Source organism: Lissotriton helveticus, chromosome 1_1 (genome assembly GCF_964261635.1).
Source record: "Lissotriton helveticus chromosome 1_1, aLisHel1.1, whole genome shotgun sequence".
Classification (NCBI taxonomy): Eukaryota; Metazoa; Chordata; class Amphibia; order Caudata; family Salamandridae; genus Lissotriton; species Lissotriton helveticus.
Genome location: NC_136057.1, coordinates 1,184,174,499 through 1,184,202,206, shown reverse-complemented (window position 1 = coordinate 1,184,202,206; position 27,708 = coordinate 1,184,174,499). Strand labels below are relative to the sequence as shown.

The 27,708-nt window shown below is 45.4% G+C and overlaps 1 protein-coding gene across 1 annotated transcript in view; it reads right to left on the bottom strand.

Annotated features, from left to right (window-relative positions):
- Positions 1–27,708, bottom strand: part of FAM185A (family with sequence similarity 185 member A) — a 221,291-nt gene that overhangs the window by 17,356 nt on the left and 176,227 nt on the right. The window contains exon 7 of the mRNA XM_078679353.1: positions 4,698–4,832. Coding sequence (XP_078535479.1) covers positions 4,698–4,832 — 135 coding nt within the window. The remainder of the gene's footprint in view (positions 1–4,697; positions 4,833–27,708) is intronic.

Sequence of the window (27,708 nt, the reverse complement as noted above, 5' to 3'; positions counted from 1 at the left end):
GCACTTAAAAAGGCACACTTAGTAATATTATACAATAGGAAATCCAGAAGGTCCTAGACCTTTCTGGTATGGAGACCAAAAGCTGAAAGGGTTTAATAACTCCCATGTGCTAGTAACCCAGTTAATGCTGAGCCCTGTAAAGAAGCATGCTCACCCATCTCGATGTATGAAGGTAATGCAACAGTTCCTGAACCGGGTCAGAGATCTTCTCCTGGGTAGCAGGACTTGAGTTAACTCATGGCTCCAGGGAAGACTTGGTCCATCAAGCTGTCCCCACTCAAGAAGTTCCCTGTGGATAAGATCTCTCCTCCTGGCAAGTGCAGTTCAGCTTAACTCGCAGACATAGTGGTAATCCTCCTCTCAACAGTTCAAGCAGCAAGATTATTCTGAAAACGTTTCCATACTTGGGCAGAGTCTAGAGGGAGAATGGCAACTAGGGAGAAGTTTGACTCCTGGCTTTGTTGTCGATCATCTCTTTTGGTGCAGGGGCATAACCCTCATCACTGTCAAGTAGAAAATGTCGAACAAAGAAATGATTGAGAGAGCTAGAATGTATAGTCCTCCGATGTCAAACGTGGCATGCCACAGCACACTAGAGAAACTGGGGTTTTTAAATGTCAAAAGGCTCTTCCAATCCTAAAGGAGCATCTTACTGCAGCTGCAAGTCAATGTTGTTTTTCATCTTCTCTGTTCTGGTGTCCATACTGAAATCAGTTTCAGCTGGTTCAGATGGAATGAGTCTTCGTTCTGGAAGCTCTCGTTGTTCGGGGAGACTTCACAACACAATAAATGAAAGCGAGGCAGATTTCATACGAAACTTGGGCTGAAACAAAGAATCTGGGCCAACTACATTTCCTACCCACCTGGAACACAGGTATGTGGAAGAAGAACAGGGCAGGGTATACATGTGGGCTGAGGAGAGCACAAGGGACATCTTAGCTCAGCGTCAAGGAGCCAACTATTTTCTGCAGTGCAAAAATGCGGAGTCGAATTGACTCCAAAAGTCAGCTGTCCAGATACATACATGTAGACCTCTCCAACAGGCACACTAAATATGTTATAGGCATTCTTCATGTATGTGCTCGACATGAAGAAAGTCTAGGACCGCAACTGTGAGAGACTGAACAAACTCTTACAAGGGAAAGATGGAAGGCAGTCCTCCACAACAGTAAAGGTACAAAAAAGCCTATGACCAAACTACAAACATGGTGCCAGCACTGTACATCTCCATACATTCCACCCTATGGTACAGAGGGAAGAAGGCAACATGAGAAAAAGAGTTCTCTGTGGATGTCCTTGGTTGGAACCAAAAATGTGCCCTGAATGGCTCGGAAAAGCATGTTCCCCTGTCCTGATTTCCCCAAAGCAGTTTTCAGGCCTCTGCACCCAGGAGAATCATGTGTGTACACTGAGAGACAGTTGTGACAGAGTGCGACCCAGAGCTAGGCTCTGTGGGCATCAGGGGCACACCATCCTCTACTGAGTATGACTATCGTCAGTTCACTGTGCTGATGACGACTGACAGTGGAGGCAGCATATTGATCTTAGTGGCTGGACAGGCTTTTTACCGGTCACGTTGACTGAAGAGTGGCTTACTGGCCTCTCCTGTTGAAACTGGCCTATCAGTCCTATGCAACGGGGCGCATCTCTGCATTCATATGGGATATGAAGGTTGTGTGGTGATTTAAAATGTACATGTGTCTTAGAGTAAGTATGGCATGACTGTGCTGTGTTCCATCTGTGGAAACCAGGGACCTATTTTTAATTTCCTGGGCAACAACAATACACTTAATCGAGGTTGGAGAGAGCCTGACAGCTATACCTACTGCAGGGCTCATCCAAAGAATTCCTGATGTCCTTTGTGGTAGACTAGACCCTATGGTGTGACCGACAGGGTAGTGCAGAGGACTGCTTTAGCCCCTTTCCTGCTCTATTTATCCCCAAGATGAATCACTCCAACAGATGATTAAGTGCTAGTTGAATGGGGAAGCCACTCCTTCATTTGTGCCTGTGTTTTAGGCTCAGCCCAACCCCTCCTCCTTGCTAACACTATAAGGCAGACTATGGCTCGACAAGTGTAAGAGGATTATGCAAAAAAACAGGATCTGCCTGAAACCAGCCCCAGAGCTAGAGAACAGGAATACACACATTTTCTGTAAACTTGGTATTAAGATGGGCTGAAAACCCCAGTAATTGTAGCAAGGGTTTTCAACCAACCAAGTAGAGGGGTCCCACACCCGACTGCCAACTCTCCATGCCAGGTTTGTAACCTGAAATATGAAGAATTCTGTATCTTGCCAAACACCGCTGACTGCATTCATACTGAGGGAAGCAGCACACTGTGCAGGAGGTGCCCCTAAAAGAAACTGCCTTGAAGTGCTAGATGAAAAGTGCTGAAGCTCGTCTCTTTGTGATAGAGGTAAGGATCAGCAACGTCCGGTTCATCCTGGTAGCTTGGTCCATCTACTGTGTGATTGATGCAAAGTGTCTGGCTTCTCGGGAAATTGCAATACCCTTAATGATGCAGAGATCTGAAGTATCGCAATTGGTTATTTCATCAAGACATACAAAATGCACCTAGACAATATGGGGCAGAGAAGTTTCACTATCACAATTGGAACTGCAGCAAGCCCCTCAAAGAGCCTTGGCGACAGTCGCGGAAGGCTCGTGCCAGTGGCTTGAGGACCCCATGAAAGTAAAGTAGCAACTTTGACATACTCTGTGCTGAGCGTGGATCACTGCCGCAATCAGTAGACCCGTTGAACTACCCCTGGATCACCGCTGTGACTTAGAGTGGGCTCTCTGCTTTGAGTAGGTGTCAGGTTTAGGCATGGGACCCAAGGAAGCAGGCTGTAAGGAGGATCCACGTTCCCGATCATGGGAACAAAGCACAATTGTTCCTCATATGCGCTGGCCAATTTGCCTCTCAGTCTGGAAAGCGCATGACTACACACTAGAAATAGGAACTTGAGGACAGCAAAGGAGACCTCTCACTGCAGACTGACATAGGCGGGAAGCGTTAGCAAACCATTATCCTTTCCAGTGTGAATGGCACAGGCAGCAGGAACTTTGAAACAGGCACTATGCCTGGACTGTAATAAGAATAAGGGCAACTAACAGACTACTATCAGACCCTACACCAGGAACCCAGCATCTTTTCAGTGAGGGGCGTCACCTCAGAGCAAAAGAGCATCTTCGCTGTCCCAGTCACATAAGTACAACTTACCTTGCACAAACCTTCTAGTATCCAGAGAGACCATCTAATAATAAGATAATGCTTTATAAAAGGGCCATTGATAGAATTGGTGATTTTTTCACGACGGCTAGGCAACAAATCAATAAAGGTGCTGTGAAACATCCTTGCAGGTAAATGAATTCTCATTGCCAGTTTTGGTTGTGAAATCTGGGGATGTGTCCATCGCGCCCAGTTAGGTGGTGGACAATATGTTTCTCTTGCAGACTCTTAAATATTCTGCAAGGAATACCTACCGAGATTTTGATGTACTGCCTTTAATGGAGTAACTGGTGGTTCTCATCACCTTTCACACCAGCTGCACATGTAGGCAATGAACTGGCAACAGGAGCCCAGGAGCGGACTAAAAAGAAATGCAGCAATAGGTGTGTGGTTGGGGAACCAGGATTGTCAACGGAGTGAGATCAAGGACTGAAATGCTGGTGGTGGGAATGTGGGCTTATACAAGCAGGCAGAAAGGAAACTAGAGCGGACAGTCAAGCAATGAGGAAATCTCAAGTAACAGGCACTCGGCGGGAAAACCTGGACTTGCAGCTCATTGTGAGGGTGAAGAATTGAGGATGGGGTGAGGTGGGGTGGGCAGTGAGGACCAGTTGCTGGCAGGTGCATGTCAGACAAAAGCAGACACATGACAGTGGCAAGAAAATTTAAGTTAGTAGCAAGAACGATGAAACAGAGACATTGTTCACTAGTTACATATAGGTCGCAGGCATCGCCCTATGACATGGAGGGGGTAACAAAATTCCATGACAACTGGTAAACGTGAAAGGGGCAGTGTGACAGACGTGAGAGAAAGACAATTGTGATTAGTTGAGGGAGGGGCAATTCAGAAGTAGGCGCGGAAGGAAGCAGCTGACAGGTGGTGGCTGAGCAAAGAGACTGGATGCAGGGAAAGAGTAGTAAGTTGGTGAAGGAACAAGTTGAGTAATCAAAAAGGTTAACCTCCTCCTAAGTCCAATTTGATAGAAACTCTGTTTACTGGTTATCCCTAACAACAAAAGCCCCTCATATTAAATTACTGCAATTAAAGGGAGTAGATTGAGGTACGAGATACAACAATTACATTATCATTCGTTCCTGTCATGCACATACATGTAGATGAGCAGAACCAATAAAGTTGCTTTTCCTTCAAAGATAAGCTGTGAAGAATACTGAAACGTGCTGTGTTCAATTGTTTTTTTTTTTAAACAAATGTATTTATGATCTGGGGCCATTAAACTTTTAAAATTCTAATCAACTCATGGCAACATATTGCATGCAAGTACTTTCCTATCCATCGTAAAGCAATGCTTCATAGTTTTGAAAGAGAGGAGTCAAACACATGAAACATAGAACACAGCTGTAACAACTCCAGGCACATAAAAAAGGTGGTAGGAAGAGCTATATAGATGTTTACAACACAAAAGAATACAATTAAAAGAATAACATGAATTGAAATCTTTACCATTAAGAGTCTTCTGTCCACCTTCGGTAGAATCCTGCTTTCCTTGTAATTCGAGCTCTGGGCTTACATCAATCTCTGTGCCAGAAAGCTGGAAATGAGCCTTCAAAGAGGCTGGCACCTTAACTGTAATATTACCTGCATCACAGTAAAATCATGTTAATGCTAATGCAGAATCAACAACTACACAGTAAAAGGTCAACTATATGTTAACATTCATTTGCCTATGCATACACATACAAAACATCCATACATGGGCTTTAACCTTAGAACTCCAAGACTGTCTAATTTTCCTATTGTGGATCACAGGACTAATCCATCACTGATGGGACCTTAAACTAGAAAGACAAAATGGTGGAAAAATAGCATGTAGAGTCCAGCTGTCGAACAGGTACCACAAAATGACCTTCATCTGCCCTAGCACATTTCTTTTCCTAAAAGCAGTCTAGGATGACGAGGGGTGTCCCGACATCGCGAATAGCTGCTGGACAGTCAGCAAGAATGGCTTGAACAAAGGCATCAATTCTAATTGGTAGGAAGCGGTAGCCAACCAGAAAATGTGAAACACTGTGATGTTTTAGCCACTGTGATTGGTCGTCCTTAAACCCCTGGGTCATTCGAACTGGATACTTGAGGATCAATCCAAGACACTTATGATCACCAACACTTTAGACCACGAAAAAACAAGGAATCCTTTTGCACAACGACGTGCACCATGAAAGCAGGATTGGTAAAAAGAATCCGGAGGTGCCAAATTTGAATAATTGAATTCTGTACCACCAGGGGAATTTCAGAGCAGGTTGATTCTTTCTATTTTACAGTTTGCTAAAAACGTTTCACGTTGCACTAAAACTGAAATCTCCGAACCACGGCAAAGTGTCAACATTCCTTTCCCAATAATAAAGCATGCAACAAAATATATTAAAACTATATAGCTCTGGGATAGACAAGCAGCCTAATAAAATAAACGAAAAAGAGAAAAGATGTGAAAATGCGAATGGGAAAGTGATTACAGCACTCTACAAAGAAGCAACCTGTCCAGATTCTAAACATATGGTCGTATTTTCGCACAGAACACAATATTAGGTATGAAGCTTCAGTTAATATACCTTATTGTACACTTTCCTATTAAGGTAACAATATTTCTATCCTTGAGAGTCACATATACATAAGCACATTCGCCAGTGTCAATTCAAGAGTAAGTAATGCATAAAAAATGAAAATAATATACCATCTATTTTGAATTCAAGCACAGAAAACACCAGCTGGGACAGCCTCCCACACTGGGTTTCCGGTTCCAATTCTTTAAATCAGGTGGGTGAATGGTTCTACATTACTCTGGGTATTCTGCATGCCTACTGTCTATGTAGTTTGGATAGTTTTATATATAGCACTTACAATATGAGTTGTGTGGTTCCTCGGGGCATTGACAATTCTGAGCTATCTGTGAGGATTGAGTACTGCCACACAATTCGCAGACAACGCAAGCTATTCACACATACTCTGAAGTCCCCAACCATACTGTGTATTTGTCACTTTCCTTCCCTTTAAACTCCACATTTAATTGAAGCAAAATGGGGACATCTGGGCAGGTTTAGTGATATCCTGGAAGTCCAGGCAAATTCAAACAAATCAATCAGACAGATTTAGTTCTTTACTGCCTGAACGTCCGTTAGTTGTAAATGCATAAGCTGAGAAGTCATACACTTAGATCATGAAGTCCAGACTGGAGTTAGGCGTAGGGACAATGAATGGGAATCACTGGCGTCATACTGAAATCTAATGTGGTCACATGTCCAATGCACTCTCTCTAGAGGTCTGAAAACCGCATAACTTTCCCCCGAGGCAGACACCGTCTGCACTAATTACTGGCATGGACAGAACCTGTAGGCAAAGGAGGGAAGAGCTGTTCCCTTGAAGGCCCATTTCAAACAATTTTGAGGCAACAAAGTATCTCCCTTCATTTACGCATGCCAAGGTGAGGTGACTTCCCATTAAGATGCCTTCTTCGAGATGCAGAGGTGCAGGGCAGCGGGCTAATGCTGCATCTTCTCAGCTAGGGGGTGGATCTAATGTTTCCCATTTAAAGCGGTTGGAGTCGTGCCGCAGACAGGGGACTATAGCTTTTACACGACGCCCCCCGTCCCTCTCTGAGGGAAACTGTATAAGGCTATCTATAAAATGATTAGGAACTACATTTTTGTCTCCCACATAGTTTCCTCCAAAGAAGCTTTAGAGCTAAAGACTGTTCTCGGCTTGCACAGGTAGACATGTCTATCTGGACATTGTTGCACCTGAGCTCTGTCTTTTACCAAGGACACCGAGGTTGGCAGAAGTTGCTGTTGACTTAGAAACACCTATTATTTTCAAATAGTTTTAAATAAAGTTTTACCATAATGGTAGAATTGCCTGAGCGTAATAGAGACATCCATGATATGTCAGGTGGAAGTCCTCAGTGGTAGGATCATAGGTATTATTTCTAGGGGCAGGTTCCTTACACGGGTGAGTGAGAAAGGAGTAGAGAGAGGCACACAACCCGTGAAGAAGCAACAGTGGCATAGATTTCCAAAATCCCACTTGTGCCTCAAGAGCCCCAACCGCTCTAGTGAGGTTAAAGTCCAGGAGGTCCTGGTCAGGGTGATAGGAAAGAAGGTACTTTCCCGCAAAACCTTGGCCACCCCCCAAATCTAAGTCGACCTGTGGAATTGAGGGGAGACAAAACATATGCCAGCTGACACCTTGTCCGGATTGTGCCCTGAATTCAGTAAGGAGTCTGCCTATGCCAGAATGATAAATATGTAGATCTTGCAGATATAATAAGAATATAGGAATATGGTGTGGGCTAAATTAGACTTCGGAGCACGTCTGAGTTGTTAAAAGGATTCCCTCTGACCCTGGGAGACAGCAATTAAATGCACTCTTTGTTATAGGGTCTGCAAGAATAGGGATTGCACCGGAACAATTGTTTAAGGGTGATTGTGACCACAGGGAGTGCCCGGAAGAGACTGGCGGGAACGTAGTATTGAGTAAAACTAGCATTAGCAAAGCTAATAAGTCTCACCTATGCAAAAGCTACTGTCTGTGCCAACATGTTTTAGCAATGTTGTACACCAGAGTGACTGCTCTTTTGCATGGCTAAAAGTTAGTGGAGTAAAGAAGAGTGGAGTGTCGTAAGTGGAGTCTTATGGAATGGCGTGAAGTGGCGCAGAGCAGAGTTGAGTGGCGTGGAGTAGAATGTCATGGAGCAGAGTGCAGTATTGTGGAGTGTCATGGAGGGAGTAGAGTGTCGTAGAGTTGAGTACAGTACAGTGTCAGAGTAGATTGTCGGTGAGTGGCATGGAGTGATGTAGAGAGTGCTGCATAGACTGCAGTACAGTGTTGTAGAGTATAGTGGCGTAGAGTGGAGTAGAATGTCAGAGTGGAGGAGCATTGAGTGGAGTAGTGTGTCAGAACAGAGTATGGTAAAGTGGCATGGAGTGGCATTAACCCCTTCCACGCTCATGACGAGCTGGGCTCGTCATGAGGTAGCCTCCTCGCACGCTCATGACGAGCCCAGCTCGTCATGTAACATGCGTTTTAAAAAATCTCAGCGTGCGAGCGGAATTCCGCCCGCACGCATGCGGTTAAAGGAGTTGAATAGAGCGTAGTAGAGTGGAGTAGTGTCGTGGAATGGCAGAGTGCTGTGGAGTGGAATAGTGTGTCAGTGGAGCAGAGTTTTAATGGAGTACAGCATTAGAGTGGAGTGTCATGGAGTAGAGTAGAGTAAAGTGGAGTAAAGAGGACAAGAGTAACCTAGAGTGTAGAGGCGTAAAGTACAGTGGTGCAGAGTAGACTGGTGTACAGTGCAGTGGCTTTGAGTAGCATAGAGTGCAGTGGCACAGAGTAAAGTGGTGCAGAGTATATTGCAGAGTGTAATGGCGTAGAGTGAAGTGGCACAGAGTGGAGTGGTGCAGGGTAGAGTGGAGTAGCACTGGGTAGAGTGCAGAGGTGTAGAGAAGAGTGGCGTAGAGTGCAGTGGTGTAGAGTGTAATGATGTAGAGTGCACTGGCATCGAGTGCATTACAGTGGCATAGAGTTGAGTGGTGCAGAGTGCAGTGCCATAGAGAACAATCATGCATTAATAGAGTGGCAGAGTGCAGGGTCGTAGAGTGGTGCAGGGAAGAGTGGTGTAGAGAACAGTGACGTAGAGTTCAGTGGTGCTGAGTAAAATAGAGTGGTGTAGAGTGACGTAGCATGCAGTTGCATAAGGTAGAATGTTGTAGAGTATAGTGGCGTTAAATGCACTGATGCAAAGTAGTTGGCCTAGGTGCATTGGTTTTGAGTAAAGTGGCGTAGAGTGCAGTAGTTTAGAGTACAGTGGCATAGGGTAGACTGCAGTGCTGCAGTATAGAGTGCAGTGGCGTACCGTGCAGTAGTGTAGAGTAGATGGTTTCAAAGTAGAGTGAAGTGGTGTAGAGTGGATAGGTGAGGGTACAGTGGAGTGGTGCAAGATAGAGTGGAGTAGTGGGGTAGAGTGGAGTGTTGCAGAGTGGAGTAGCATAGAGTGCAGTGGTGTAGAGTGCAGTAGCGAAGAGAACAGTGGTGAAAAGTAGAGTGGGGTAGAGTACACTGGCATAGACAATAGTGGTGCAGAGGAGAGAGGCGAAGAGTGAAGTGGCATAGAGTGCAGTGGTGCACAGTAGATTAGAGTGGCGAAGAGTGCGTTGGCATAGAGTAAAGTGGCGCAGAGTAGACTTCCATAGAGTTGCGTGGTATAGAGGTCATTTGCAGAGAATGCAGTGCTGCAGAATAGAGTGTCTTAGAGTGCAGTGGTATAGAGTCGAGTTGCTTAGAATGCAATGGTGTAGAGTGGCAGAGTGCAGTGGGATTGGGTAGAGTATATCAATCAATCAATGAATGTATAGTGACGTGCAGTGGTGCAGAGTAGACTGGCAGAGTGCAGTGGCGCAAAGTGTACTGGTTTTGAGTAAAGTGGTATAGAAAGCATTGGTGTAGAGTGTAGTGGCATAAAGTGCAGCAGTGTAAAATAAAGTGGTGTAGAGTGACAGAGTGGAATGGCGCAGAGTGGAATAGAGTGGCGTAGACTGCAGTGGCATAGAGCAGTTTGTTTCTGAGTAGAGTGCAGTGGTATAGAGTAGAGTGTCGTATAATGCAATGGTGCAGAGTGGCTTAGAGTGGATTGGCACAGATACAGTGGCGAAGAGCGGAGCAATGCAGAGAAGAGCGGCGGAGAGAGCAGTGTTCCACAGTAGAGTGAAGTGATGCAGGGTAGAATGGTCTAGAGGGCATCAGCATAGAGTAGAGTGGTGCAGTGCGCAATGGCAGAGTACAGTAGCATAGAGTGCAGTAGAGCAGTGTCAGAGTGCAGTGGCGTAGAGTGGTGCACAGTAGAGTGGGGCAAAGAGAAGTGACGAAGAGACCGTTGTGCAGAGTAGAATAGAGTGGCGTAGAGTGCAATGACAGAATGCAATGGTCTAGAGTGACACAGAGTGCAGTGACAGAGTAGAATGTTGTATAGTGGCAAAAAGTGCAGTGGTACAAAGTAGTTGGTGTAGGTACAGTGGCATAGCGTGCATTGGTTTTGAGTAAAGTGATGTAGAGTGGATTGGCGTAGAGTACATTGTCATAGCGTAGACTGCAGTGGCATAGAGTGGTGCATCATAGAGTGCAGTGGCACAGAATGGAGTGGAGTAGAGTGCAATGGAACATAGTAGATTGTTTCAGAGTACAGTGAATTGGTGTATAGTGGTGCATTGTAGAAGAGCAGTGGCATAGAGTATTGGGGTGGAGTGCAGTGGCATAGTTAAGAGTGGCTCAGCGTTGATTGCAGTCCCGTAGAGAGGCGTGGAGTGGCGTGGCACAGAGTGGAGTAGAGTGGAGTGGCATAGAGTAGATTGTTTCAAAGTAGAGTGGAGTGGAGTTGAGTGATATAGCGCAGTGAGTATGGTGCACTGGTATAGAATGCAGTGGAGTGGCACAGAATGGATTGTTTCAGAGTGGAGTGGCATAGAGTGGAGCGATGCAGAGCGCAGTGGTCCAGTGTGCACTGGCATACAGTAGAGTGGTGCGCAGCACATTAGAGTGGTGTAGAGTACATTGCCATAGAATGCAGTAGAGTGGCAATGAGAGCAGTGGTATAGACTGGAGTGACACAATTTCATAGAGTTGAGAGGCATAGAGTTCAATGGCAAATAGTGCAGTGCTGCAGAGTAGAGTGTCGTAGAGCATAGTGGTGTAGAGTGGCATAGAGTACATTGGTGTAGAGTGGAGTACAATAGTGTACAGTGCAGTGCTGCAGAGTAGATTGGCATAGATGTATTGATTTTTAGTAAAGTGGTGTAAAGTGCATTGGCACAGATTGGGCTGGCATACAGAGGAGTGGCGCAGAGTGAAACAGAATGACGTAGACTGCCGTGGCATAGAGTAGATTGTTTCAGAGTAGAGTGAAGTGGTGAAGAGTGCCGGGTTGTATAGTACAGTCTTAAAGAGTGCAGTGCTGCAGAGTAGATTAGAGTGGCTTAGAGTGGATAGGCAAAGAGTGCAGGCGTAGAGTGGAGCAATGCAGAATTCAGTTGCGTAGAGTGGCATAAAGAATAGTGGCATAAAGCATAGTGGCAGAGTAGACTGTTGTAGAGTGCAGTGGTGAATAGTAGAGTGGCATGGACTGCATTGGCGTAGGGTGCAGAGGCACACAGTAGAGTGGTGTAGAGGTACAGAGTAGAGTGGCGTAGAATGTAGTGGCGCAGAGGAGAGTGGCATAGAGTGCAGTGGCGCAGAATAGAGTGGTGTAGAGTGCAGTGGCATAAAGTACAGTGGTGCAGAGTAGAATAGATTGACAGAGTGCAGTGACGCAGAGTAGAACAGAGCGGCGTAGAGCGCAGTGACCAAATACAATGATGTAGAGTGCATTGACATAGTATTATGGCGTGGAGTGCAGTGGTGCAGAGTATCTTGGCATAAAGTGCATTGGTTTTGAGTAAAGTGGTGTAGAGTGCAATGGCAGAGAGTGCAGTTATATAGAGTGGTGCAGAGTCCAGTGGCGCCAAGTGCAGTGCTGAAGAGTAGATTGTTGCAGAGTAGAATGCAGTGGAGCAGAGTAGATTAGAGTGGCGTAGAGAGGATTGGCATTGAGGGCACTGGTGTACAGTGGAGTGGTACAGAGTAGAGCACATTGGCATAGAGTGCACTGGCACAGAGCGCAGTGTTTCAGAGTAGGGTGGAATGGTGTGTAGTGGTGCAAAGTGGTGTAAAGTGCAGTGCTGTACAGTAGAGTAGTGTGGAGTCGAGTGCATTGGCATAGAGAAGAGTGGAATGGTGTAGAGTGGTGCAGAGTAGAGTGCAGTGACGCAGTGTCGAGTGGCGTAGTATGGAGCGGTGCAGAGTAGCGTGGAGTGGTGCAGAGTAGCGTGGAGTGGTGCAGAGTAGAATGGAGTGGGATAGCATGGACTATGCATGGTATGGTAGCGTACTGCCATTTCAAACAACACAACTTCAATTGAAATGAGCATTGCATTTGCCCTCACATACAGTTTTACTGATAAAAGTAAACAGCGCACAAACGATAATATGTGTAAATGTCATAAACCAAATATACTGATTTGATCCTCAGCATAGTTTATTTACAGACATTTAAATGTTCTTGTGCACTAGAAAAAAATTAACATTGTACAGCCTCCCTCCACCAAATCCTGCAGCCAGCATGATTGTCACATAAATCCTCAATCACTTTGAAGTCAGAGAAACAAAAATAAACACCAAGCTTCCTGGAAGACACAGCCTGACATTTGACCTTAGTCTTTCTTTGAATGCACCACAAATGTGACAAGATAATAACGAAATTTAAAGGCATGTTTACAAACAGTGCATCTGTGGAAGAATACAGTAAATTTGGGCAACGGGAGGGACAAACTATCTGAACAGCCTTAAGCAAATAAGGCCAGTGAAAAGAAAGCCAGGAAATGTGATTTACAAACCGCGAAACCAATGGTAAACCACAGGCGGAATGCATTCCTAGGTCGACGTTCTGAATGTCCCCAAGACGTCTTAAGCAAACCAGACAGCTCTACTGTCTGGTAGGCTGCGACCTAAAATACGAAAAAAGTGGTTGGGGGAACAAAGGTGGGGAATATTAGGGGGTGGGGTGCCATGGGAGAAAGGCTATGAGTCAGAGTGAATCGAAAGGGAGCACCAGTAAGAAAATCTGGTGAAAACCATAATACATTTTAGCTATTTTTTGCCCTAGGTAAGTCTAGAACTTGGGCACAGGTTAGCAGTGAATTTTAGAATGTCGGACTGTGATTTGGTGAGCAGGCTAATGAGCTAAGGCAATAAAACAGAAACAGATTGTACAGAGATATGACTTCTTTATAGTACATATATTGGGGATTTTAAAAAGTACCCAGGGTTTGTTGATTCCCATTAAGTATTGTGCAATATGTGCATTTTCCTTGATAAATACGTCATCAATTTAATTTTTGCTCTGCTAAGATTATACTCTTCCCAGGTTTCAGACATAGTCAAAGTAGTAAAAAAAAGTTAATAATAATAATAAAATAAAAAAACTTCTTCTCCAGTTTTTGCAACTTCATCAATATTTTATAGTTTTAGTAGAATCCACCAATTTGCAGTTTGTGAGGAAAAGAGGTGTGAAAACAGCTGGTGAACCCAGAGAGCTATACATTTCTGAAAACAAAATTCCAAAATCAGCAAGGCGATATTTGAATAGATCACTCATGGTTTTCCCAGAGAAACTAATTGTTGAAATATAAATATAGTGAAAGCAGGAAAAATAAGAAGTAGGTATCAATGTTTTCACCTATAATTTTTTCACGAAAGGCTTACACAAAAGAAATCTACTGTTACGTCTGTCACACCCTTCCGGCAGCAGAGCTATATTGTGTTTGCCTGTTGTCCAACAGCATGCAATAGCTGAGGTGCAACTTACAATGAATTTTTATTGTGTTTTGACCATGCACCAATTTATAAATTGGTTCAATACAATTAATACAAAATTGATATGAAGGAAAGATATGCATTTGGGTATTGTGCCCAAGAATCTGAGTTTAGGAATAGGGGTTATTTGTTCGACTTTGAATTTGGGGTTACCTATAACATTATGTGATTCGGAGGGCATTTACAATATGTGGTCGCTTATGTGCACTGACTTATATTTGGAAGCCAAACGTATAAAGAATTTCAACAGATAATAACAAATGTCCTACTATTCTATGTTCCCACACTTCTCCCAATAACAGTGGTCCCTCCACATGAGTAGGCCTATTGCACAGGACAGAAAATGCCCAAATATTTACCACCGAAGCTTCAAATATTTTTGGGGGTTTACAACGATTTTCACAATAGAGGTAGCTGAAGGTATCTGGGCTTGGGATTGGGATTTGCAGGCATTCATTGTAACTTAACAAACCCAAGCAGTCTTTAAAAGTGGATATCAGTGGGAGTCGGGGTGACTGTGGCGTTTTCTCACATTTTTGGCAGGGAATATTCCAGTATTTGTAGGGATTGACAAATGTCCCACCACCCGGCATCCACATAGTTCTCCCAATCGAATCATCCACTGCAATCATTTAAGGGATGTGGTCAGCTGTGGTACCTGGGACCCAGCAACTAGCAATAAGGGAAGCCTTCCGACCCTAGAAATTGCTCAAAACTAGACACCTAACCCACTTTATTTTTACCTAGATGGCCATATTTATGTCAAAGTATAATGGGGGAAAACGTCAAATTCCAGACCCTGCAACCAACAACAGAAATCCCTTTTTCTTCTATTCTCACACTTTCACAGATAAAATGTGTACCCCATATTTGTGAGTGCACCTATTTTAGCATTCAGACCCAGCCCAAACTTGAACCGGCTGACATCAATGTAGTGTCAATGTGGTCTTAACATAGCTACAATGTCCTTTTATCTGCGTTAGGGGCACTCACACTAGTGGCATATCGTTTTCCACAGGAGATTGGGGAAGACAAAATTATACAAACTTTGCCCTTCGCAGGAAGCGCCCAAGAGTTTGCTCAGAAACTTAGGGAAAATGATGTTTGCAGGTCATTCTGGCTAAGAAAATGTACAAGGACCCACTCATTATACCAACCTGGATTCCCCTGAGTGTCTGGTTTTCACAAATGTTCAGGCATGGTAGGGATCCCTGGGTACCATTAAACCGAAAGCCTAATTGTTGCACTCATCCTCCATGGAAAAAGAAGAAATTTGGTGTTTTAAAAAAATAGTTTTGATGCTTGCAAGGCATTCTGGGTAAAATAAAATGCTGGGATCCTGGCACGAGAAACTACTCTGGATTCCATTGGGTTATTCGTTTTCAGAAACGCCCAGGGTTACCTTATAGGCAGATAAACTCCCCACTCTATTTTCCCCAGTAAATAGAAACACTGTTTGGTGCCCAGTGGTGCAGGCTGATGTCAGGACAGGCCAAAATCCCAGCCCACTCCCTTTTCTCATTTTCTCCCTTTTTAGTCTGGTGAGGTTACTGGTCCCCTGGTATGAGTAGCTTGGTGATGAACGCCCCAAGTGGCCTCCTAGACACTAGGCACCAGTCAAATATATATATTTTTTAAAATACATGTGAGGAGCTGGCGCATTGGGCAAGTTACTCGGAAGAGCCTCCATGTTTAAAATGATCACGCTTCCTAAGCTACTGTATATTCTCCAAAATACTTATTGTAAAATACCAGAAGCAACTTTCAGGGCGATAAATAATGAAGTGCGGACATTACTATGGGATGGAGGTCACCCCCGAGTAGCGTTACAGATGCTGCAACGCAGCCAATACAATGAGGGAATTGCCCTACCGGATATTAGGACCTATTATAGAGCGGCACACCTCACAGTCATTAATGAATGCGGACACGCGCCCAGGGATCATTCTACGTACGCCCTAGAGAGACTCCAATTCTAAAAACACTCCCACTTACACTACATATACGGGGTTACGGAGTAAGGAGCCTACTGCCAGTAACACAGAGGGTGATTGAGGTATGGGAAGAAGCTGAACGCCAAATGCAATGGGAAAAAAGACTAACTAGGGCTACACCCTTATGGGAGGGTAAACGATTGCCTGAGCTTGTGAAACTACATGGGTTTAAAAGATGGGATATTATTGGGATTACCACTCTGGGGGACATAATACGGCATGGCAATCTAATAACCTTTGCAGATTTCCAAACGAACTATAACCTAACAGACAAGCAACACTATAAGTACATTCAACTTTGACACGCCTGGCAAACACAAAAACCTGATATTGCTGAGATTCCTGAATATGCCCCATTAGAGGGCCGGCTGTTACAGGAAGAGATGAGAAAGCAGTATCCTGGACCTATAAAACTCTCATAAATAACATACCAGGCAACTTACTACCACTTAGAAACAAATGGGAGGACCTAGTGGGCACGCTGGAGGACATAGATTGGGAGACTGCCCAAATGCACCCTAGGGAAGTAGCGATCAATCTTAGGCTATGGCTAATACAGTTTAAAATACTACACAGGGTGTACTACGACAGGGTGAGATTACATGCGATGGGCAGGGCAGAGAGCTTGGATCTTTCATACACACTTTATGGGGGTGCCAACTGATGTATAGATATTAGACACAGATAGTACAAGAGCTGAATCATATACTACAAAGACAAATCCCGATGGACCCCAAGTGTGTCCTCTTAGGCATCCACACAGACGTTGACAACCCTAGACACAAGCTTTTACTAAGTAACCTAGGATTTGTGGTGGCAAAGCGAGATACAGCCAAGCACTTTGGGAGAGCAGAAGTTCCCACTATGAAACAATGGCGGACCGGCATGGATTTATATATGGGTGCGGAACAAACAATATATAAAGCAAGGGGATGCCCGAGAAAGTTCAGGAAAGTATTGCAGGCTGAGTTATTACAATTTAGAGATGGAAGGGGAGGAAACAGATGTAATATAACCCAAACAAAGAAAGCTATATGGTGGCGTAGGGCTTTCTATCTCACATCCACAAACAACTGAGGGATTCGCTATAAACCCAATGTGGGGAAGACAGAGTAACACAGGAGCCATGAAGAAGAAGTGTAATGACGTAAACTCTGTATCCTTCCTAATTGTACCCGTTATTTATTGTACTGTATGGATATTATGTGAGCTATACCTGCTGATTGTTCTGTTTTTTTCAAAATAATTAAAAAAATAATTAAATATGTATTTACATTTTGAAAAGTGTTACAGATCATGGTTCCTTATTACCTGCATTTCAGAAACTTACAAATGTTAGATGCCATATCAAATGTAGAATGCAATCATATTTTTATTTTTTATTTATAAAGGTTTTTAATGAAGAACAACAAGATTCAGATGACATTCATTGGTACATAGGACAGAACAACAAGCTTCAGAATTCATTCATTGGTACATAGGACAGAATACATAATGACAATGCATGACAGCAATATGATAATCGGGCAAGCTTCAAGTTCATACAATGAGACGGCAAATCAGACATCAAGGTCGAGAGAGGTAGTGAACAATAACACATTAGTCAAGTGGGGAGTGAGCTAATACATATGTAGTAAATGGGCCCCAAATGTCTCTTGGTCTAGAGGCTTGTGGCAATTCTTCCACATAACATAACATTTGATCACGGCTATATGCAACATCTTTAAGCCATTATGCCATCAGGGGTGCAGGTCTACCGTCCCAGTGGATTGAGACCCTACGTCGTGCTAACACTACTCCCATTGCAACGAGTTTGCGGTTATTAGACTTAAGCTTCATCACGTTACCCAGAAGGCAGACAGTCATTTCACACGGCACATGCTCACCAACCATTTCCCCCAGTGCTCTTGTAACTTTGTCCCAGAAGGCTAACACTTTCGGACAGTGCCAGGCCAGATGACAGAAATAGGCATTTTCGGCTCCACAACAACCTACAGCAAGATGAGGCCCTAAGCCCGTATTTGCAGAGTTGTAGCGGGTTATAATACATTTGATGAAGATATTTATGATGAATTAACCTCAAATTACCATTAGACACATATTGACCTGTTAAATTACAGCAGGACTCCCAGACATCCTCTGTAAGTGGTTGTGGTAGTACCTCATTCCATCTTCCCATAGATCCCGACGCTACAGTCCCTTAATCAGCCTGCGAAGCATTATACAGTCTGGTCATCAGTTTAGTTTTAAGGGGTGAGGAATACAATATCTGTAACGCCATCAGTGAGGGGGGGCTCATCAGGAAAACCAGGATATAACGCTCTAAACGCAGCTCTAAAGCGACTGTATATGAACATCGCCATGGTAGACCTAGCATCTCCACCCATAAATGTCTGTAAATTGATAAACCTGCCAGCAGTGTACACATCCCCCATATTATGTATCCCTGCCTCATGCAATATCGTGAGGAGCCAGATTTCCTAGACACTGATATCCCATGCAATCATATTTGAATCCATTATCCCCAACACGTCTACTATCTTTAAATACATTTTACAAGGTGACAATTTCTTCTAAGCTGTCATTAAGAATCAAACACTAAATGTATGTGTTCTCTACCCACTTTCTGCCGTGTAGCATGTTTTTGTATGGGCCCGGTACAAACTTTGCTATAGGTGTGTGATCTAAGCATGTGGCTCCCTTTTGTTCCCCTCCCTCATCTATAGGTTTCTGGCGTGCGCCAGCATAGGGTGTGCAAGGTTCCAGATGAGCGGGAGTGCTGGGATGGTCTGACTTTTGCTAAACGTTTGGAAACTATAACATTCTATTGTTTCTAATCATAGATTGAATCTAGTAAAGATACAGTGATATGTATGTGTTTCACATAACCTAATTATCTAGTGTAGTTTGTTGACCCTTGAGTGTCTGATTCATAATCTCCCACACTACGGTTCGATTTGCCCCCACCAGGGCACTTTAAATATGGCCCTTGTTACTCAAAATATTGATGTAGTCTAAGCACACATTGCACATAATTTTGTTCGTGGTTGAAGAATGCTGAAAACAGAAAAATCACACCACAAAATGTGGTAGAGGCTGGAGCCTTAGAGCCTTCCAAATCCCATCACGACATGGCAGAAAACACAAAAGTATGACACTAAAAGCGCAAGACTCTCAAAAAAAGATTTCTCAAGCGTCACTTATTTTGTGCATGTGTTACCCTAAGAGATTGTCCCTATTATTATATTACTAGCCCGAAAAAAGAGAAGCAGCACATGCTGCTTGGTACTTCGTAGAGGGCTAGAGGCCAGCTTTTGAGACAGTTGTGGTATAAATCGACTTGCTTGTGAGAAGTGTTTCTATCAATAACTTGTTCGCATATTACATTTTTCACTATCAGATCACATTGGAAGCAAAAGCTTCCTTATGCTGCAGTCACATGCAGCTGCTCTACTATCCCTATTTGGTCTACACTGCCTGTTCACCCACACTGAGGCCTCTGTCTCTTGGTGGTGTAAAAAGTTCAATCGGGTCAGGGACAATCGATATTTGCCCGGCGGTATTGCCTCTGTGACCCTCTAGTTATTTAAATCAATGAAGAGGCAGGCGCTGGAGACTGGAAAGCAGGAAACAAGGTTTTTTATTCTCTCCGGAGGAGAACACAACGAAACGGACAGAAGGTATCGTTCTGAGGTGCTCTAACTGTATTCCTGAGGCCTGGCCTCTTATACACACATTTATGACTTTATTGTAGATTACACATACATGTTAAAGCTTTGATGTACGGAAAAGACATTCTCGGAACTCCCCTTTGGGCCCGTTCCCACACACATTTACAGTTGAAGTCCCCACCCTAGTCACAACAGGTGATGAGCATCGCGCAGCTGGATAATCCGCCGATTCACGGAATGTGGGGGGTTTGATCGGATCTCATGGGGTGGGGGCTTTGATCAACCCGGGGATTCTTTGATGGGGGGAGCTTTCTATTGTACGGGGAGGGGCAAGGATGGTATCGGCAGAGCTGGGTGTCGGCTTGGGAACGGGGAGGACAAAACGGGCACACGGGGAAAAAGGGTTTTGCATCTAAGGGCCGGAGATCATGAAAGGAAAGCAGGGAGGTGTCGCGCTGGGAACAGGATGAGGGCCTGGGGCAGAGCAGCGCCGAAGAGGGGTTTATGACTCAAGGCAGGTGCAAGCAGGGGGTGGATAGCGTGCAGGCTTAGTGAAGGCGAAGGGCTATGTCAGGGGCCAGCGGCATGCAAAAGGGTTCGTTCTGATCGGGGCATCTTAGAAAATGGCGGGCGCGCACGACAAAAGTGTGGCATCAGGGGAAGAGGCAAGATGGCGCAGATAATGTTCACCAAAACGTACTAATTTTCAACAGTCCTCCCTTTAACATATTCAAGACATCTTGCTGGTTCATTTTCTACTCGGTTCTATTGTGGTGGGCATGAGAAGGAAAATGGTAGGAACCCTAGATAAAAAGAGTTGTAAACGATACATTTTAACTTTTCTAGTTTTCAGGAGGCGGGCCTATTTGATAAACTTTGATAAACTTGTTCAGCAGGAAAGTCATAGGAATGTAATACAAAAACGGCGAGCAGCAAGTACATATCATAACGTGAACTGGCAGGTTAATACATATTTCAGATTCGGCTTGGAGCAGGATCAATACAATGGCGGCTGGGAGAGAAATGAGGCATAGAAAAACGGTGATTGAGGATGTCAAATGTTCGAAGTTTTACGAGTTCTCATTGTTCTTTGTGGTCTTTCGTTGGCGCTGTTGAGCACCGGCGGTGGAGCTACAAGTCCAGCTCTGTTCTAAGTTCTGCGTTGCAGGGCACGACCCTTTCCTCGCGTTTCTGGTCGGAAAGGTCCTTTTCGCCCTGTGTCCTTTGAGGTGATTGTCAGAAAGTTCGGATGGAAGAAGAGCGTTCCATAGGGTAGGTCAGAGGGAAAGGGGGATGGAGCAAGGCCAAATTAGGAACAAACTAGGGGACCGAGAGACTTCAAATAGGCGGGCGTGTGACCGAATTCAGAGAGCGGGGACTTGTCGACAGGCATTGGACATCGAGCAGGGGCATCAGGTCGACCCTTTCTTCTCATGTTGTCGAAAACAGTGCCTCGTCCTGCAGCTCTTTTCAGTCGTGGTCTCGCCTTGGCTAATGTCGCAGGTGTTCCTTAGTCTGCAGTCGGGCCTCGTGCTCCCACATCCGGCCCTTTTCTCCTCCAACAGCGGTACCCTTAAACAAGTTGAAAAGACAGTCTTTAGAAAATTTGCAGATGAAGATAATCAAAAAGTCTATTTCTCTCCCAGCTCCAGGCAAAGAATGAAAAATGCCCGTTATTTTAGTGTTCACAACTGGCATATGAATGACCGGTGACTGGTTCTGTTGGATTTACTATGACTTTCCTTCATAATTATTTATTACAGGCATGGCAGTTCATCTGATGGTAACCCACCCTTGTGAGACAAATCTGGCGAAGATATGCCGTTCTCTAGAGTTTTACATTTACAAAAGGGTGCAGTGAGTCGTCAACATGGTACTACACAGGTATTTTGCTGAGAGACGAACATGGCTAAACATTTCCTTTCTATCGGTGCATCCTGTTTTGCAACTACTGCGGGGTTCATTTCGATGATTTCTTTACCTTGAACTAGTCTGTTAACCTTGTAAAACATCATTCTGGGTCCTACGTAACCTTTTACAGCCCGATTACTTAATTAGGAAGGACAGGGGTTTTATGGGAAACAACCAGGGACATATACAGGGGAGGTAACGGGGGTGGTCATTTTTCCGGTTTGGGTATTGCGACAATTCGGGGAGGGGAGGGTCGCGTATTCTGAGGTCCTTGTCTTATACTATAGGAGCCGTTGACATGTAGTTCCCTTATTTTCGGGTCAGATTAGGGAACCTCTGTCGTTTTACCTGTCCTTTCCCTTACGGCCCAACCTGGGTTCATTGACTTCTAGCGGAAAAGGAGAGGTAATGACGCGGTCTCAGGGTGATTGTATTAAAGACAAGTTTTTGTGCAAATACTGGCGGTATTTGAAGCCAATTAGGTGGGGTGCTAGGGGTGGCAGTCTGCCAATTTCGGGGCTAACCACTCGGAAGAGTGGGAGTGCAAAAATAGAGAGAGAGAGAGAGAGAGAGAGAGAGAGAGAGAGAGAGAGAGAGAGAGAGAGAGAGAGAGAGAGAGAGAGAGAGAGAGAGAGAGAGAGAGAGAGAGAGAGAGAGAGAGAGAGAGAGAGAGAGAGAGAGAGAGAGAGAGAGTGCAACGGCAGGCTAAATAGTACACGTGCAACAGAGAGGGTGGCAGTGTATTCAAGAAAGGCTATTTAGTGCATTACACAGTAAAGGGCATTCACGGGTCTGCGTTAGAATCTTGTAATCATGCAGTTTGAGCATTAGACAGGGTAGAGGGGACGTGCCTTGAGAAAAAGGAAAGAAGAAAGGAGGTACCATGTTGTCGCACTTTCTCGCATTCTCGGTCCTTCGACCAGTTGGGCCAACGCCTCAGTCACACATACACACATTCCCTCACAGTTTCGCATCATACGTGACATGGGTTCATTCGTCCGGTCTGGTTTAAGGGTGATCACTTTTTATCAGGTTGTGCTAATTTTTCGGGTTTGTTCGGTACGTGAGTAGTCTGCAGGCGTGCTTAGACACCACCTTGCGGCGCTAGTCCGCTTCGTGTATTAGACGTGGCAAGGCTTCAGATCTTCGCCACACCTCGGCTGTAATCTCTGATGTAACCTGCAGAAGGAGGAAAAAAGGGGGGGGGTGGGGGAGACAGCATTCGCGCGCATTCAAATACATGGATTCATAAGTCCTTTGCTTACCTCTTACTCGTCTTTCCTCCTTGGGGCAGGGTCCCCGGGGATATGGTTTCTGGAGTCGGGGGGGTAGTGTGTTCATGTAGGGCGTGTGCGGGGAAACATAAAAAGGAAACCAGAGGTGCCTAGTGCGAGGTATCTAGTCAAAGGATGTATCTCACTATCGGGGTCCTTAAACCTCTTTCAACGCTGTGGCGTTCTAAGGTTCTTCGGTTCTTGGGTCCCTGCTACTTTGGAACGTTGTACTTTATAATATTTACATTATTTCATTTCACCCTCCTTTTACATTCCCTCATTTACACCATTCGTTTTACCCATCCTTGGAAGTCAAGGTCTTCCTCTACGCGAGAGTTCATGAGTCAGACGCGTACCTTGAAGGCGGAGTGTCGTGTTGTTGATCCGATCCGTCCTCCAGGGCTGGGCAACCATCTTCTTTTAACCTTAAAGAGAGAGCAGAGTAGGGTGCACAGAAAAGAACTTTCCCACCCATCCCATATTTTTTTTTAAAATAAAGCATGCAATACCCGTCCATAGTTTCAAAGACTTTATTTTGCAAAATCATTTCAGCATATGGATTATGAGGGTGCGGTCGTATTTGGCCGGTCGTGGCAATGGCTAAAGTGCGTACAGTGGGGGGTGTCGTTTGCAGCAATAAAAACATCGGAAAGTTTTACTCATTCATTTGTAAGAGACTAAAACGTCTATTAATTGGCTGGGGGTTCGGGGGCATATATTTTCATAATTTAGAAGCATAATCATAACAGTTGTAATCAGATTTCCTATATGCATACCGTACGTGTGCGTCGTAAATGGGGTTTACATCAGTTATAAAAATATAATACATTGTACATTCGTAATCAACATTTGTAACGGGGATCCTTTCATACTGTTCGTCGAGTGAGTTCTCCTTGTCTTTTCTAGCCAAGTGTACAAAGGATCATATAAAATCTCAGAACATCAAGTTTATATTAGTGCGAAGGAACACCACGAGGTGTTCGTAAGTTCCGATTGATACCAGCGCCATTTTGGGCGGGGCCGGCTCAGTCCGGAAGCAGCATCAGGGGGAAATGTTTCCATTACTGGCAGTTTGGACCAGAGTCCTTTTCGGCAGTTCTAGAATTCACGCTAATAGAAGGTGTGGCAATGTCATGTTTGTTTCGTTGGTGATCAAGGCAGCCGTCCCTTACCGGAAACCTGCAAAGGCCGAAGGTTCCGCCGGGGACCTTTGTATGATCTTCAAGGCTGCGGAGATGCTGTCGGAGATGGGGGCTCGTGCTCCATGGGACAAATGTTCGAGTTATATGGCTGGCCAAAGTTACTCTAGTGGCCGGGGCCCGCCTTCCAGCGGATCCAGACGCCATTTTGAGGCCCTACAGGGGCCACTCTCGTCGAGTTTGCAAGAGTGGAAGAGATCCTTCGGAGTGAAAGGAAGAGGTCCCTGTTTTGTGTAAGCGGGACGTTCAGCTGGGGTGCAGCTGTGATGCCCCCACCCGGGGGGGGGCGAGGGAGACTCGTTCACATCGTCTCCTTCTCCCGGTGCACTCCATGCCGCTCCTTTTCATCGCCCCGCATGAAGGTCTCTCCACATCCGGTGTTCCCCAAGTGCCACCATTGTACGTTCGGTGCTGCGCAAGTACTGGGGTGCCACCATTGTACGTTCGGTGCTGCGCAAGTACTGGGGTGCCACCATTGTACGTTCGGTGCTGTGGAAGTAGTGGCACCATCGCCTGACTGGGGGTGTTCGGCGTCGGGCCGGGGGCTGGGAAACCTCCTACCGGTGGAGGTGGGAGAGGCTCGTCCGCGTCGCCTCTCCCTCCCAGCCCAACTTGGACAAATTGTTGTGGAGGTACGTGCAGGACATCCCGCCGTCCAGGACTGCTGCGGCTGTGACGGAAGAGAAAAGGAAGAGGTGCCTCGTTCTCCTCTGGACATGTGGCGGGACTACCTTAGTCTTTCCAGGCCCGTTGCGGCCGGCCAAGGAGACATGTGGCGGGACTACCTGCAAATGCCCAGGCTGCGGGCTCCTGCCTCTCCTCCGGCTCCCCCATACGTTAAGATTTCCTGACCAAGAGTTGGCGGCCGGGCTCGCCTTATATGGGTTGCCGTTGGTTGGGCGTAGCCGTAACCCTGCCCTACTTTGGAAGGTTCCAGAATGGGGGGGGGGCGAATGTTCTGTTTGACTTTCATTTTCTACAGTTTATCGTTATTATTCCTTGTTTGTTGTGTTAAATTAAAAGTTCAAGTTCATTAATGGTCTACGGATTTTGTTTCACCATTTCTTTCTTTCCAGGTTGCTTTTATGCTAAGTTTCTGCTAACAGAGGTCGAGTAACACGGAAACACGTGTAGAGGGATGACGCAGATTTGCACATTACATACACACAAACTCAGACGGGGGACAGTACAAGTACGACATACAAAGACCCAAGACAAATATAAAAACAGTTATTGGTCATAATTATCTCTTTCCGTCTGTGAATTTTAAACGAGGCTGGGTTCCCGTCTTGACATTGCCCGACCTAGGAGAACGTGAGCATGCCGCTGAGATTTTCCTGGCGAAATCTGTGCCATCGGGCATAATCAAACGTGGTAGTTCTGTCTGGTCTGTCTATGTAAGTCGGGTTCTTCTTTGTCTCGCGCCTTTTCTCGTACTGTCGGTCTGTCGTTCTTGTCGGCCCTTTGCCTTTACTCACGCTCAGTAGAGTCGGGCATTGAGCTTTCCAGTGTCCGACATACCTACAAAAAGCGCATTGGTCTGACCCTAAGTCTGGTCGTCCTTTGCATAGTGTCGGGGGATAAGTTGTGGGTAGCGGTGTCCTGGGGTTGTCCTGTCGGTATATTTCTCTACTTGGTTTGTCCTCGTCTTTTCTCTGTCGTTTCGTAGCCTCTCTGCGCCACATACCGAGACTGTCGAGCATAATTGGCGTTGTCTTATTATTTCGAAGGGCTATTTCTAACGTTTCTATTTTATCAAGGTCAAAGGATCCTGCCAGTGGCCACTGTTTGTCTTGACTCTCTTCGGTATACCTGTGCCATAATTTATTATAGGCTATGGTGACTAACCCATAGTTTATGAACATGTCCTTATTAGGGGTGCCTTCTAATGGAGCTATATGGTCCACCTCTAATACGCGGTCCGGACTAAACAGGCTATTTATCAGTGGGGAGAAGACAGACATGACGGCTCGTAACGAGGGACTAAAAAGTCAGCACTGCCTATCTTATCACTAGGTGCAAAGACCGTACAGAATATTTCTATTCAACGTTGTTTGCAGGCAGTGAATACCTCATGGATCAAAAAAAATATAAAACCAAACGACCAATAAATAACAATGGGGAGAATGAGTAGGTCCGCAAAGATCTGCGTTACCTACCCTTTTCACTATCTGCAAAAAGGGTGGTCTCTTCCCTGCTTGCAGACAGGGAATCTCCAGGAAACAATAGTTTGCGAACAACAGTTCAGTTTCAAGCAATTATTGAGTGGGGGAGAAAAAAATAAGCACGGCTGCTACCCTACCTATCTTCCACTGTTTTGCAAAGAGAGAGAGAGCCTGTTGTTTCTCCGTTTGCAGACAGTGAATCTCCAAATAAAAATAAACAGAGCAATACTAGTATTTTTGAACAAACAAACAATCAAGCAAATTTTTCGCAACTTGTCGTGGTAACACGACCTTACCCGGACCGCATGGACAGTTTCTTGTCTTCCGAATCCAGCGCCCGATCGTCCTCTTTTTCTCGTATTTCTCACGGCACTCCTGATGGTTCCCAGTCAGGACCGTAGATCACTCGAGAGAGGTCTGTTCGGAACTAGTGAAGTTCGGATGATCGGCTGCCAGACGAGGGTCTATTGGGCAAGAGCTCTCCCGATCGTTGCAGTCGTTCACTCTGTCGTCGGGACCTCTCCCACTGGATCCACGAGTCGCTGATGGGCCCCACGCTTGGGACGCCAATTGTAAAAAGTTCAATCGGGTCAGGGACAATCGATATTTGCCCGGCGGTATTGCCTCTGTGACCCTCTAGTTATTTAAATCAATGAAGAGGCAGGCGCTGGAGACTGGAAAGCAGGAAACAAGGTTTTTTATTCTCTCCGGAGGAGAACACAACGAAACGGACAGAAGGTATCGTTCTGAGGTGCTCTAACTGTATTCCTGAGGCCTGGCCTCTTATACACACATTTATGACTTTATTGTAGATTACACATACATGTTAAAGCTTTGATGTACGGAAAAGACATTCTCGGAACTCCCCTTTGGGCCCGTTCCCACACACATTTACAGTTGAAGTCCCCACCCTAGTCACAACAGGTGATGAGCATCGCGCAGCTGGATAATCCGCCGATTCACGGAATGTGGGGGGTTTGATCGGATCTCATGGGGTGGGGGCTTTGATCAACCCGGGGATTCTTTGATGGGGGGAGCTTTCTATTGTACGGGGAGGGGCAAGGATGGTATCGGCAGAGCTGGGTGTCGGCTTGGGAACGGGGAGGACAAAACGGGCACACGGGGAAAAAGGGTTTTGCATCTAAGGGCCGGAGATCATGAAAGGAAAGCAGGGAGGTGTCGCGCTGGGAACAGGATGAGGGCCTGGGGCAGAGCAGCGCCGAAGAGGGGTTTATGACTCAAGGCAGGTGCAAGCAGGGGGTGGATAGCGTGCAGGCTTAGTGAAGGCGAAGGGCTATGTCAGGGGCCAGCGGCATGCAAAAGGGTTCGTTCTGATCGGGGCATCTTAGAAAATGGCGGGCGCGCACGACAAAAGTGTGGCATCAGGGGAAGAGGCAAGATGGCGCAGATAATGTTCACCAAAACGTACTAATTTTCAACAGTGGATGTTCAGGTGATACACCCAACAGTGACCTCAGGGTGTCGCACCATCACCCATGACCTCTACTCCTGCCTGCCCGTGACACCCCATTGTGAGTCAGCCCAGGTCACAGTGTCCCTAGCTCTTTTGAAACAGGGTCTCTCTATATATTTAGTTCAATTACAAGGATACCCGGTTAAATGTGGTGGAGACTTTAACTTTTCTTTTGTTGTAGACCTAAATAGATAGCCTTATGCCTCTTGCAAAAACCACAGTCAGGTTAGCAAGAAATGATGATGAACTAAATCTACAGAATTTTGACATTTTGTAAAAAAGAGGTCTTGATGGATAATGTATTTCAACAACACCTCCGAGATCAAACACTTACTCAAAATCAATAATGTTTGATTGAGAGAGTTGATTAAACT